At 39.6% G+C, this 12,162-nt stretch overlaps 1 protein-coding gene across 2 annotated transcripts in view; it reads left to right on the top strand.

Moving 5' to 3' along the window:
* The window catches only part of LOC112048041 (RNA polymerase II elongation factor Ell), a 99,849-nt gene that overhangs the window by 57,039 nt on the left and 30,648 nt on the right, over window positions 1-12,162 (top strand). Inside the window, exons 1-2 of one of the 2 annotated variants that reach the window (XM_052886650.1) lie at window positions 4,648-6,196; window positions 11,248-11,346. In XM_052886650.1, the coding sequence (XP_052742610.1) occupies window positions 6,188-6,196; window positions 11,248-11,346 (108 nt within the window). In that variant the 5' untranslated portion in view covers window positions 4,648-6,187. Of the gene's footprint in view, window positions 1-4,647; window positions 6,197-11,247; window positions 11,347-12,162 lie in introns of those variants that run through there. The other variant, XM_052886649.1, reaches the window with a different exon arrangement.

Raw genomic sequence — 12,162 nt, 5'->3', positions numbered from 1 at the left:
CCTAACATAGCTCGTTCCATCGCCCGCTGTGTGACTCTAAGCCTTCTTATGAGGCCCATAGTTAGCGACCAAGTCTCGGAACCATAGGTCATCACTGGCAACACGCACTGTTCGAAGACTTTTGTCTTCAGGCACTGAGGAATTTCGGACGAAAAGATGTCGCGAAGCTTCCCGAATGCAGCCCAGCCGAGTTGGATTCGACGGTTCACCTCTTTCTCGAAATTGGACCTACCTAACTGGATCATATGTCCTAGGTATATGTATTCGTCTACAATTTCGAGTGCAGCGTTCTCAACTATAACTGGGTGGAGCGATACATGAGCATTACACATTATTTTTGTTTTGCCCATGTTCATTTTCAGGCCCACCTGTTGAGAAACGCTGCTGAGGTCATTGAGCATGGTACTAAGGTCATCCAGAGTCTGTGCCATGATGACTACATCATCCGCGAACCGCAGTTGAGTGATGTACTCGCCATTGATGTTGATGCCAAGTCCGCTCCAGTCCAGAAGCTTAAAGACGTCTTCCAGTGCGGCGGTAAATAGCTTCGGAGAGATCACATCTCCCTGACGCACTCCTCGCTGCAACTGGATTGGCCTCGTAGTCTGATCCTGAATACGGACTGACATAGTGGCGTTTTCGTACAAGCACTTCAACGCTTGGATATACCTGTAATCAATTCGGCATCTCTGCAATGACCTTAGCACAGCCCAGGTTTCCACCGAATCGAAGGCTTTCTCATAGTCCACAAACGCTAAGCAAAGTGGCTGGTTATACTCGTGAGTCTTCTGTATAACCTGCCGCAGCGTATGGATGTGGTCTATGGTACTAAAGCCTTTTCGGAAACCGGCTTGTTCGGGAGGCTGGAAGTCGTCAAACCTATTAGCGAGACGATTCGTAATGACTCTCGAGAACAATTTGTAAACATGGCTTAGCAGCGAGATGGGTCTGTAATTCTTCAGCAAGGTGTTGTCACCTTTTTTGAAGAACAGAACCACCACGCTCCTATGCCACGCCTCAGGCGTCGTGCCCTCGTGAATGACGGAATTGAACAATCGCTGAAGGACTTTAAGTATCGGTTTTCCACCCGCTTTCAGGAGTTCTGCTGTGATTCCGTCCTCACCTGGCGCCTTATTGTTCTTCAGGTGTTTGAGAGCCACACTAATCTCGTATAGGCTGACGTCCGGGATATCTTCGGTATAGTGTCGGGTCAACTTGGCTCTGGGGTCTTTAGCCAAATTGGCAACAGGCTGCTGAGTAGTCGTGTATAGCTGTCCATAGAACTTCTCGACCTCACTTAATAACTCGGGCTTGGAAGAAATTAGATTACCGTGTTCGGTCTTCAAACGCGTCAGCTGCCTCTGTCCAATAGACAGATCTCTGGCGAAAACTTTCGAGCCTCGATTATTTTCAATCGCATTTTTAATACGCTCGGTATTGAAATTTCGCAAGTCGCTGGTTTGCGACTTAGAGATCTGTCTACTGATTTGTCGGTATTTTGACGCATCTGCTGAAGACTGTAATCTCATTTCTTGCCTCTCTTCCATGAGTTTAAGTGTTTGGTCCGAGAACTTTTTGGTTCTTTTCGCACGGTGGGTCTTATAGAACTTAGACCCAACGGAATGGACAGTTTCCACGAACCTGTTGTTCAGATCGTCCACAGTTTCGCAATTTGCTAGGCAATCAAAGCGGTTCTGCAGTTCTAGTTGAAAGGACTCGGGGTTTTGAATATGGGCACGAGTAGGTCGGAGCGTAGACTTCACCAGTCGATACCGTTCCAGCTGAATGTTGATATTCAACGTGCCTCTAACCATTCGGTGATCGCTACCGGTTTTCACCCTATGGATCACAGAAACATCGTTGAATATTTGCCGTCTGGTAGACAAGATGAAGTCGATCTCGTTTTTCGTGGAACCATCGGGGCTCATCCAGGTCCATTTCCTGTGTGGTGGCTTCTTGAAGAAGGAGTTCATCATAAAGAGGCCCTCCTTCTCCATGAAGTCAGCCAACATTTGGCCCCTATCGTTCCGTTGCCCATATCCAAATCGTCCCACTTTCAACTCTGAACCGCTACGTTCGCCCAGCTTTGCGTTAAAATCCCCCATCACAACATTGTAATAAGAGTTTGAGGCATGTATGGCTTTAGAAATATCCTCATACAATACCTCTACCTCCTCGTCGGGATGTGTCGAGGTCGGTGCGTAAACCTGTATAACCTTCAACGAATACCGTTTGGTAATTCGGAGGACCAGGAACGCTACCCTGCTCGACACACTCTCGACTTTTACAACATTGTTCACGAGGGACTTGTGAACGATAAATCCGACACCACCCTGGGACTGTTGGTCGCCCTCCCGGTAGTAGAGCATGTTGCCGGATTCAAGGATTATCGAGCCCTCCCCCTCTCTTCGGACTTCAGACAATCCTATGATATCCCAGTGCAACTTGCTCATAACTTCTTCCAGCTCGATGACCTTTTCGTCGGACCTCAAAGTGCGTGCGTTGTATGTTGCCAGGTCTAGTCGTCGGGGTTGGCAGCGGAATCTCTGCCGGAGATTCTTAACACCCCTTGCCCCGCCGTTACCATAACCGCTGCCAGAGCCAGGAATAGCGGGGCTGCCGGGGACTAGGGGCTGTGTTTTGTTTTTGCCGTCCATACAAAGTTTTGCCCAGTACTGACCACGCTGGGCATGCGGGTTGGTCAGCGCAGTGCTAGATTACTCGCACCGGTGTCGCTGCTGCCCGACACCGGCCTGAGGCATTTCGTAATCTAGCCTGTGGGAATGGATATACCGCCATTCGTCGGTCGCCAGAGCCTCGTCGGTCCATCTGCAGGGTGCACCACGAGCAGGTGAGGTTGGCAGTTGGGGAGACTGACTGGTACTAGCCTCCCCCTTACACCCCCAGTTAGATGTATGTGTATTTAATCTTACACTGCAAAGTTAGTACCTACATTATAAGAGATAGCAATCAAACGCTACCGCATGATCGAATAAATTAGAATTACTTCAGAACCCTAATCTGTGCTTGTTGTGACACGCACTTGACCAATTATTATTTTACCAATTAAACACGTGATGACTGCCAATTTAAGAGACACATTCCCGCATTTGTTTTCGTGTATTTTCAATGGTTTATTACGTTTTTTACTAACTTGCCACCTGTGTCATGTTTAAAGTTAATAAATTACTTTCAACGATGCACCTTTTTGTGACTGTTTTCGATTTGGTACTTCATATAATAAATGTTTTCTTACGCCTAAAATGTCACAGCCACGATAAAAGAAGTACTCACGTATTGTAATTCATTTACTTTATTTTCACTTGCCCATTTAAGAGGGTCGATTACATCAAGAGCCTCATAAAATAATACAGGTGTTTTTTCATTTAATATTTTAGTTTTTATTTTATTGGACGTTTCATCTGGAGCATTTCATATTACGAATGCTATAATTTGCATTATTTTTTGTCCTTAAAACATTTTTTTTTGTGTAGTCGAACTTCCTTTAACGATAAAACGTTTTTAAAGGACATTTTTTTAAATTTTTACTAAACATAATGTGCTGGGCTTTTATCAGCGCAAGGCGATTATTTGACTGGTGTTAATCCGTCAAAATGGATTTGGTGTGGATTAACATATTTGTTCAGATTCTCGGAGTAGTTCTGCTAAACAAAGTCGTCGTAAAACCACATCCTGTATGTAACTCAGGTAGGTACTATGTTATGTCTGTTGGTATACCAACATACATATCGTTTGGATATCCGCTTTTGGACAATACGGCGCGCCTACTTAGCTTCTACCGTATTGAATTCCACCAACGCGCCCGGCGGCTTCGCAGTCAATTTGTCTGCTTTATTGTGTGTGTAGATCGACGTTGTTTGTTTACCCATTTAAATGTTATTCGGCAACCATCGCCATATGATGCTAATTTTAATCCATTAACCTCTGCTCTCTCTATATCATGAATGTTAGAATATACGGCTTCATATAAAATTAATTTTGTCCACGACTTCGTTTATTTACTTTACACAATACCGGTAGTTATTCTGAACGTAATTGGATTAAACGTGGCTTGGATTTTAAGTTGGGTAACAACTAATAGACAATGAAAAGTTGGAAACCTCTGGATAATTCGGTCAACGATTTTCGCTCTTTACAGAATCTAATAATCGTAATGTTGGTTTATCAATGTAACAATCAAATTATTTAATGTCTCACTGTTGGATACAGGCATACCTTTACTTTAGGATTTAGATATAGGTTTTTTACACACCTGATCGATAGATAGTTAATCATCGCCTTCAGCAGAAGATACCTTTAGGGCGTGTAGATATTCGTCAAGTTGATTTGTATGCCTCATCGCTAAGGTGTACATGAAAAATCTCATAGGCACATCAAATTTCACCGGTAATCATTCCTTGCTCTCTAAACCTAAACACTTTCAAAGTGACAGACAATATGCTATTACCTACGTACTTTAAAGAACTCTATTATTCTTTCTACGTAATTGTTAATTTAAATTTAAACCTTTGTAGTAATAGATTGTAATTAATTTAAAAAGAAATATCTATAATGAATCGACACACTTTTATGATAGTAAAAAAGAACACTTGCCCTTAACTTCACCTTATTAACAATAGCTTAATTTTGCAATCAAATTAATGCGTATTTTATCATTTGCGTTTTCACTGCACTGCTAATCTAAAATCAGTAACAACTTTCTATCGGCCAAAGCTGTTTTAGGTTTAACTTTTTCTCGAAGATGGCCAATTACGCTTACGTAATCAAATATATGTTATGTGAAGTCATTTCTCATGCAACTATCGCATCTGTTTCGTTTCTAAATATTTGTTGTGAGAAACAAAAGCTAAATGTATATTGGCAACGTTTTATTTTTGTAGCATAAAAGAGTTGTTTTGTAACTTGAGTAGTGCGATGTAATACGCAGCGGGTAGTACGTAATGTTTGTAAATCATCAGCTCCACAAGTAACCCATATACTATAGATCTCCCAGACGGGGGCGTGGCTTTCGTCACGGCGCGTCGGCGTCTCGTCGACGTCGCATCTCTAAGATTGTTCTAGATCCAACGCTTCACACCCATCTTTCCCGATATTCAGATTTGCCAATTAACTCCCGTCAAGTTTACATTGATAACGACTTGATTAGTGTCAAAGATCAGAACCTTTTTTACTTATCAGTTTACATTTTTTTAGGGTGTGTTTTGCATGACATGTTTATGCTTTACTATCAGATTACAGATAGTATGGCATCGCTCAATGATGTCAAATCTTGCAAGTGTCATTTATACACACAGTCATTGAAAACCTAAATGACCTATACACTAAAAAGCGTTTTTTTTTTAATTTAACAATTTGTAAATAAACATATAGACTGTTTAATATTCAAAACGAAGAAGAAAATGTTTTGAGTGTTTTGATTATTCTCAGTATGTGTGTCGATATTTATAAAATATTTTAATGTATGTGATTTCTTATAAACATGTTGAACATTAATAATTAATAACAGGCAATCTTATGATAAATGAAGTAATCATGTTAATAGAAAATTAATATGCTTCTCGACTAGAGGTGATGATGATCATCAAAAAAATCCTCGGTTTCAATACCGACTCTCGAGGCGCGTATTCGCACCTTGATCTAAATACTTGCGACATCGTGTAGTGAGTGCGGTTGTACGACTTTATTATAATCTACTATTTCAAACTGATTCTGATACCGCACGTAATAATTTAAGACCGTTAAAAGTCAGTATAAACTTATGAAATATGCTTACGCAACAATGCAAACTCCTAAATGTTTTAATTCTGCAAACCTGCTAACATAGACCCTCCCTTTCACCGTCTGTACAGTCTCCACAACAATGGCTTTGATTTCAATCATTATTCATTACAATTCCCAAATTATGTTTGTATAATAATGGGTGAATTCGTCAGATTTTCGTTTTATTGGACCAATGAATTGTTACTTTACAATGGAATCAAAATTTGTTACTCGTTTAGTAAAAGTAAACTCCGCAATGAATGAGTGCACAGTGAAGTCGGTCGTCTAGTGAGAATAACACTTGCCTTTTACTTACCCATTGTTTTCGAAATCTCGCTAAAAAGAGAATTCGCATGTACACGCGGAGTTACATTCAACATACAATTTGAATTTTTAAATTACTCAAATGCAGTATGTGAGTATTTTTTATGGAATGTTTTGTAACAAGTTTATTTAGTGGATAAATTGTACATTATTTTATTTAATGTTACATGGGATTGGTTTATCTTGTGTGTGGTGGTGTCGGTTACGCAAAATGTTTACGTGGATTGCTAGTGATGTTAATGTGCAGGTAATACAGCTATATAATGTAGACATCGACGGAACTTCTATCGGGCATTGGGTAACCGCTGGAAAGAGCTTGGTTACGTAGAGGTTTCGATACAGCCTCGCAACGTAAGGCCGTGGTTGCAGTCACGTCGGTGAGAGGCGCCCCTCCGCCGTCGGAAGGTCGCGAGCAAGATATCGCGAGGAGAACGGCACTGGAATGAATCCTTTTAAAGACACGCCCAAACACCGCTTCGTTGCAATTCAAAAGATTTGTTTTCTCGCTATTGGCTCGACAAATTCGGAGTACATACAGAGTTGCGTCACCTATTATTTTAACACAAAATTGATCTAGATACCTATTGCAAATTACAATCATGAAGATTGACGCGTTCATCCGTTGTTATCGTGAAATGATAACAAATTACACGTACGAGTGGGCTGCGCGTTGTTTAATCTAATCAGCGAACATACGAAAAACAATTAACATATGGAATAGTTCATTCACCGTAATGCTGAATAGTAAATACTCAAGAAATCGTTCGTTTTCAATTTCTAACTAGACGTTATGCGATGGTCTTTAACATTTTTGCAAACGCAGGGAACGCAACGTTTGCAATTAAATTGTTCGCTGAGCGTGATCGTATTCCTTGGTTCAGTAGTCTGCTGAAACCGTAATCGAATGTATAGAATCGTTAAACCGGTGTTGGACTTTTTAATGTTATATATTTTATAATTTACCTATTGGCATTTATATAGGGTTATTTATAAAGATAGTTGTTACACACTTAGTTTAGTGACAACAATGCGCGTGACTTGAATATTTTATTTTTCACGTATGCTGGACATATAATTAAATGAATTGATGTTACCTCACCACTGCCAACGATTGCGACAAGACGGCCGTATCGTCCATTAGAAAGTCGGTGAATATGCAAATAGTATTGTAGAAACCTCACGAATAACTGGCCACTCACTTCGCCTTTAAATGTGATGCGATGAAAGTGACGCCGGCGACTACCGTTAGTAATTGTTAGAACAATTTCTTCCGCGGCCGTCTTCGGATTTTCCAATTTGACATTGTAACGAATCTCATCGGTTTGGACTTTGAGAGGTTCAGTATCTACTACCTAACCTATATCAACATGCTCCTCGTTGGATCGGGTCAACAGGTGCGTATATTTTTATTTTCATTAAGAAAATATTAATACTATAAGGAATTTATTAGTTCTCTAAAAAAAATGTTTTGCTTAGTGTTATGCAGGAGAAATTTGTGAGGAGAACATCTTAATAATTTTCTTATAATAGTGTTTGTTATCAAGACAATCATAAAAGGTGACGAAAGGAGATATAAAAATGAAATCGAAATGGGCGTTGTAAACTAACCAATGATTAAATGATAAAAATATTTGTAGTCTTATTTTACTTCAGTCAAGTGATAAAGATAGAGGCTAAGATCTTAATAATATAATATAATTTTTGTTAACAAATAATATCTTGTGTATATAGAAAATAAGATAAGAACTCGGTAAGCAATTAACGTGGGGCCGATCACAACCCAGCTGCGTGGATTTCCCGCTACGCTGCGTGTTGAGAACTATTTATTATCGTTCACTGCTGACGTGCGCCAGTTTCGGGGTAGCGTATTGTGTGCTCAATATCTATGGCGATAGAGTCGATAATGCTTTAAACGACCCGCACCACCTCCACAACGTTACGTCAATAAGATACAACACGGTAACTGGCTCGGTTGGGGCGTACGGCGGCGGCTGCCTGATTCGCGTCCGGGTTTGTCACATACAATCTATTATAGCCAATCTCTCGAAACTTACGGAACCTCAGGCTACTTGTTCTCTCGTACCTAGTTAATAAAACCGCTCCGAGGCAACAACAGGCTAAAGCTATTTCGTACGTATGTTTCTGTTCGAGCACACCGAACCGGTTCGGTCGGCCTCTCACTTCGCAACTCCGTGTACCGCTTGCTGTGAAATTAGGTAAGCAACAAAAGCCTTGGTCGCTCTGCACGACGGACAAAATACAATAAACTTCCAACTAAAAATAATAACATTCATTGCATAGTCTACTGGTATAGGATGATGTAACGCCGAATTATCGTTACTAATAATAACAAGTCGTCTTTATCTTTGCCCATGTGCATGAGGCACGAAAAAACGAAACCTCCGCACGGCAGTCTAGTAATGCCTTGAAAAGCGGATGATGAATTTCCTCGTATTTTCCGGTCCAGCCGAGGCGTAGACTCGAACGACCTTCGCTAAAAGACAAACAATGAAACTAACAACCTTGACATGATACGAACAGCAGCTGATGCATTGGACTCATTACCTACAAATGGATATCTAATCATGTTACATTTATTAATTCGCCTTAAATGTCTGTAAAACAACAACAATGAAATGAAACAATAAACAGAAATTCAGGAGACTGCAACTGTATCGGGCGAGACGGCTGTTCACCGAATGCCGATGTATACGTCGCGACGCGGAGTTTATATCGGCCGAGGTTGCTACCGCAGAGAAAGCCGCGCCCCGCGCGCCCCGCTCTGCCTTCGCGCTCGTCTCATAGCGGGTTTTTTCCTCATCAGCTCTATAAATGTATACAGTATACATCTCACCTTGGGTTCATCACTCGCGATATGCTTTCTGAACCTTTGGCAAGACTCACTTATCCATGTTGACTTTTAATTTAACTTGGAAAATGGAATATATTTGGAGAGTTTTGCCAACAACAAATTGTAATTGACCGCGTTTATTGCTTCGTAAAGTAATAACGCGTTATCACTTATCAGATTTTTTTGTACACATATCATTATCACTTTTGATTACTATTTATTGGCGTGTGCCAATACGTCAGCTATGCTGTCACAGGGTTATTGAGTTTCGAGCTCGTTACAAGCTATTATTTTAAAGGTTTAATTGGTTGGCATTGTAACGCTGGCAAACGTCGTAAGCCGCGGCCCGCGACCTTAAAAAGCGACTCGGGGACACGCGTAGTGACGTGCGACGCGCGATGCCCGGACATTCGAGCCGCCTTATCATAATTATTCTCTTTTGATAACGCGCACCTTAATATTTTGTATGTTTAATTTATCTATCTGTAAACTAGAAATATTCTATGATAACTGTTTTATTTTCCTACATGTACCAACAATTCTATAAATATATTTATTGTATTTCTAATAATACACATTGTATTATTGACATGTGTATCATTACAACAATCTGAATTGAATCGATGTAATGCGATATCTGAATAGCAATGCATTGGTTGCGTTCGAAACTAGTTCCAGCAAAAGCAAAATGTCTGTACGATCAAATTACAATTGCACATTACGTTCTCGTGCAAATTCATTAAACATCGCGTGTGTAGCGTCCGCTCGGTGGCGAAACGGTACGTTGCGCCGAGCGAACCGCGCCGAGCGGGCCGCCGTTGCCATTCCTGGCGATGAAAGTCTCTCATCGCTAGGCTATACCCTAAATAGCCCTCGCATATAGCTCTTGTATACGCATGTCATTGGATATACAAAGTCTGTCCGTAGGTTGGCGTATAACATACACAAACGCAAATAGTACTATCATCTTCACAAAAGTCAGAAAAAAAAAATTTGACTGCACCACGAGTCGCCGTTGCCATTCCTGGCGATGAAAGTCTCTCATTGCTAGTCTATACCCTAAATAGCCTTCGCATATAGCTCTTATAGACGCATGTCATTGGATATACCAAGTCTGTCCGTAGGTTGGCGTATAACAAATACAAAAGTAAGGAAAAAATTTTAGTTGACTGTACCACGAGTCGCCGTTGCCATTCCTGGCGATGAAAGTCTCTCATTGCTAGTCTATACCCTAAATAGCCTTCGCATATAGCTCTTGTAGACGCATGCTATTGGATATACTAAATCTGTCCGTAGGTTGGCGTATAACAAATACAAAAGTAAGGAAAAAATTTTAGTTGACTGCACCACGAGTCGCCGTTTTCCTGGCGATGAAATTCTCTCATTGCTAGGCTGTACCCTAAATAGCACTTGCATAAAATTGAATATACTAAATCTGCATGTACTTGAAAATTTTACCGGCCTAAACTTTTTACTATTACTATCATCTTCACAATTTGTGCTCAACAGTGAGATGATAGTAATTATTACATTAATTCATTCAAGGTTATCGTTCCAAACATTGATGAATCAATTGTCTCCAAATAAGCTTAAGACGTTGGATTTGCCTTCAATTGCAACATGTTCAACAATAGATAAGTGAGTTCTCGCCTGTGATTCACATTGTATTTAATATGATCTTGGCTGCCAAGAGGTTCGTAGGCGAGATTAGTATCTACAATGTACTGACATTCCATACGTTTATTTCACGTTAGTGTTTATAATTCCTCTCTGTTTTTCGTTACATCATTATTATCAGCTAATATACGTCCACTGCTGGACATGGTACTCTTGTGGGGACTCCCAAACACTACGGTCTTGGACCGCTTGCATCCAGCGGTTTCCTACAACCAGCCCATTGCCATTTCAGCATAAGTCAGCTTCAGTTTTTCGATTAGACACATAATAAAGTTAAACCCATTCATCATCATTACCATTATCAGCCGATGGACGTCCACCATCACGGTTTTGGACGATTTGATGACACGATTTTCGATTGATGGACGTTCACTGTTAGACATAAATCTCTTGAAATTAAAAAAAAATCTTTAAATACAATACGATATACAATATCAAAGCCGGATATAAAGTAATTGTTCTAATATTCCCACCTAGACATGAATAGTACTTTTCTTCCAAAGTGCGAGGAAACCCTAAAATATTACACAAATTAATACTTGTTTAAAACCTGTTGGTTTAAAACTGATTTTCAATTCTACTTGTAATTTACGTGTTTGTTTTTTTTTTAACAGAAAATCTCCATTCCGGCTCCGACGAGTGGCAACGGGTCACCGAGCGAGTCCACATTTAAATTCAGTATCAATAGCAATGCAGAAATGGAAGGTCCACAGGTAACGGAAATAATAGACTCTAAGCAAGCCATTGTTGACTAAACTGCAGGCAATAAAGAAATAAATATTTGCCAAAGATAGTAGATCAAAGTGTAAGAGACTAATTGACTAACAGACAAAATTTCAGACAAGCAAATGAAAAAAAAATTGACATAGAGAAAGAGCGTACAAGTACAAAACTAATCAACTATTTAATAAAAGCAATTAATTTTCTTTAAAGACTTTGCTTTCTTGTTCTTCAAAATAAAAGATATCGTAATAAGAAGTTGGCAGAAAAGGCTATTTAAAATTTCGATTTCCTTATCCGATACGGATATCGACTTCTGATATCAGGTTTTTTTTATAATACTGTAAGATTATACATATTACGTCATCGCTGGAAACGTGTTCAGGGTTTCAGCCAAGGTGGACAAAATTATACGCGTGCAAAAAGTCTAAAGAAGTTTTTGTTTACACAAAAGCAAAAAAACCAATCGTTTTAATTATAATTGCTAACTTAATAAATAATGCTAAATAAACTCTTGTTAAAAATGTATAAGTTTCAAAACATACTCATATCTTAAAGAGAATTTCTCAAAATAAAATTAATTTCTTAACAACAGCGGTACATGAGAGATCTCGAGAGGGGAGATGATAATAAATTATGCATATTTATGATAATTACGTGAAATTGACCTCTACTATATTATCACTTTATCAGCGACATTGAGTTTCTTCGTTTCAATAAACAATAATTACTTTGTTGATACAAATATGAGGCTCATTATAATTTCACAAACAATATTCGTCACTTGTATTTTTTATGTTACTAAAGTA

This window comes from Bicyclus anynana, chromosome 17 (assembly GCF_947172395.1).
Source record: "Bicyclus anynana chromosome 17, ilBicAnyn1.1, whole genome shotgun sequence".
Classification (NCBI taxonomy): Eukaryota; Metazoa; Arthropoda; class Insecta; order Lepidoptera; family Nymphalidae; genus Bicyclus; species Bicyclus anynana.
The sequence above is the reverse complement of the archived record's forward strand: the minus strand, read 5'-3'. Positions and strand labels throughout refer to the sequence as shown.